The sequence below is a fragment of the Seriola lalandi genome, unplaced genomic scaffold (assembly GCF_002814215.2).
Source record: "Seriola lalandi dorsalis isolate HSWRI2012SDOR001 ecotype SW California unplaced genomic scaffold, Sedor1 jcf7180001975574, whole genome shotgun sequence".
NCBI classification, from domain to species: Eukaryota; Metazoa; Chordata; class Actinopteri; order Carangiformes; family Carangidae; genus Seriola; species Seriola lalandi.
In genome coordinates this window covers 1-916 of record NW_019446240.1, presented here as the reverse complement: position 1 = coordinate 916, position 916 = coordinate 1, and the positions used below count along the sequence as shown (strand labels likewise).

Below are 916 nucleotides of genomic sequence, written 5' to 3'. Positions count from 1 at the left end.
TAGAACTGTAGCTGTTGTGCCAAACAGAAGTAGGAATTCATTTTTTTGTCCATTCTACAAATCCTAATTCTATGAGGTGTACTGGAGCATCATTCATAAACCGGGTACTTGGTCATTACATCCAGACCCCAAGGTGAGTCTTTCGGGTATCTAGGGAAGAGCGCACTGTATTCTACACACATATACAAAAATAAAATGCTGTATCCTTAAGCTGTTGCCCTGAAACTAATCAAATCTCTCTTGGATGCCTATACAGTCACACTGACCAGTTCTGCTACGTCTGAGGGAGTGACAGCTGAGTCTGGGCCCTCTGTGGTGGTCTGGGAAGAGTCGCTGGGTGGGAGTGAGCGATCATTAGTGCCTAGCAGAGTTCCGCCCTCTCCCAAGGGTCCTCCCTCCGGCGTGGCGTTTTCTGGTGTGGTGTAGTCAGCCGTCTCTGGAGTAATGTTGGCCCCGCCACTGGAGCTCTGGCTCAGCATTTCCTCCTCGTTGTCATTGGGTGACTCTGGAGTGTCTGATGCAGATGTCCCGCCTCCACCTCCGCCCTGCTCTGAGGAGGCACTGAGGTCCACGGAGTCACCAGGCTGCAGGGTATGCTGGGAAGAACGTGGCTGCTCTGTGATGATGTCAACCTGGGCTGCGGAGGAGCTGTCTGCACCAACGACTGACGCTAGGAGGACAGAAATACACCATATCACTTTTTTTATTTCAGGAATTACCATCTGGTTTGAAGTGTGAAGTTACTGAAGTCTAGTTGGTAAGACTGCCACATTTGCCAAATTACTATGGATTCTGGGTGATATATCTCACCTGTGAAGGCACCAGTGGTCACCTCTGTCCTCTCAGGGTCATCCTCCAACCCATCCTCCTCTCCAGAAAGCATTTTACCTTTTAAAAAAAAAAAAAAAAAAAAAAA

At 48.7% G+C, this 916-nt stretch overlaps 1 protein-coding gene across 1 annotated transcript; it reads right to left on the bottom strand.

The window, feature by feature from the left end:
- Positions 1-266: 266 nt before the first annotated feature.
- LOC111655601 (huntingtin-like) lies at positions 267-883 on the bottom strand (the record flags this gene model as incomplete). Its single annotated transcript, XM_023407071.2, has 2 exons — positions 811-883; positions 267-670 (listed from the first exon to the last, which is right to left on the bottom strand). Coding segments are annotated over exons 1-2 (477 nt in total), but the record flags the coding sequence as incomplete, so codon positions are not given.
- Between the last annotated feature and the right edge of the window lie 33 nt (positions 884-916).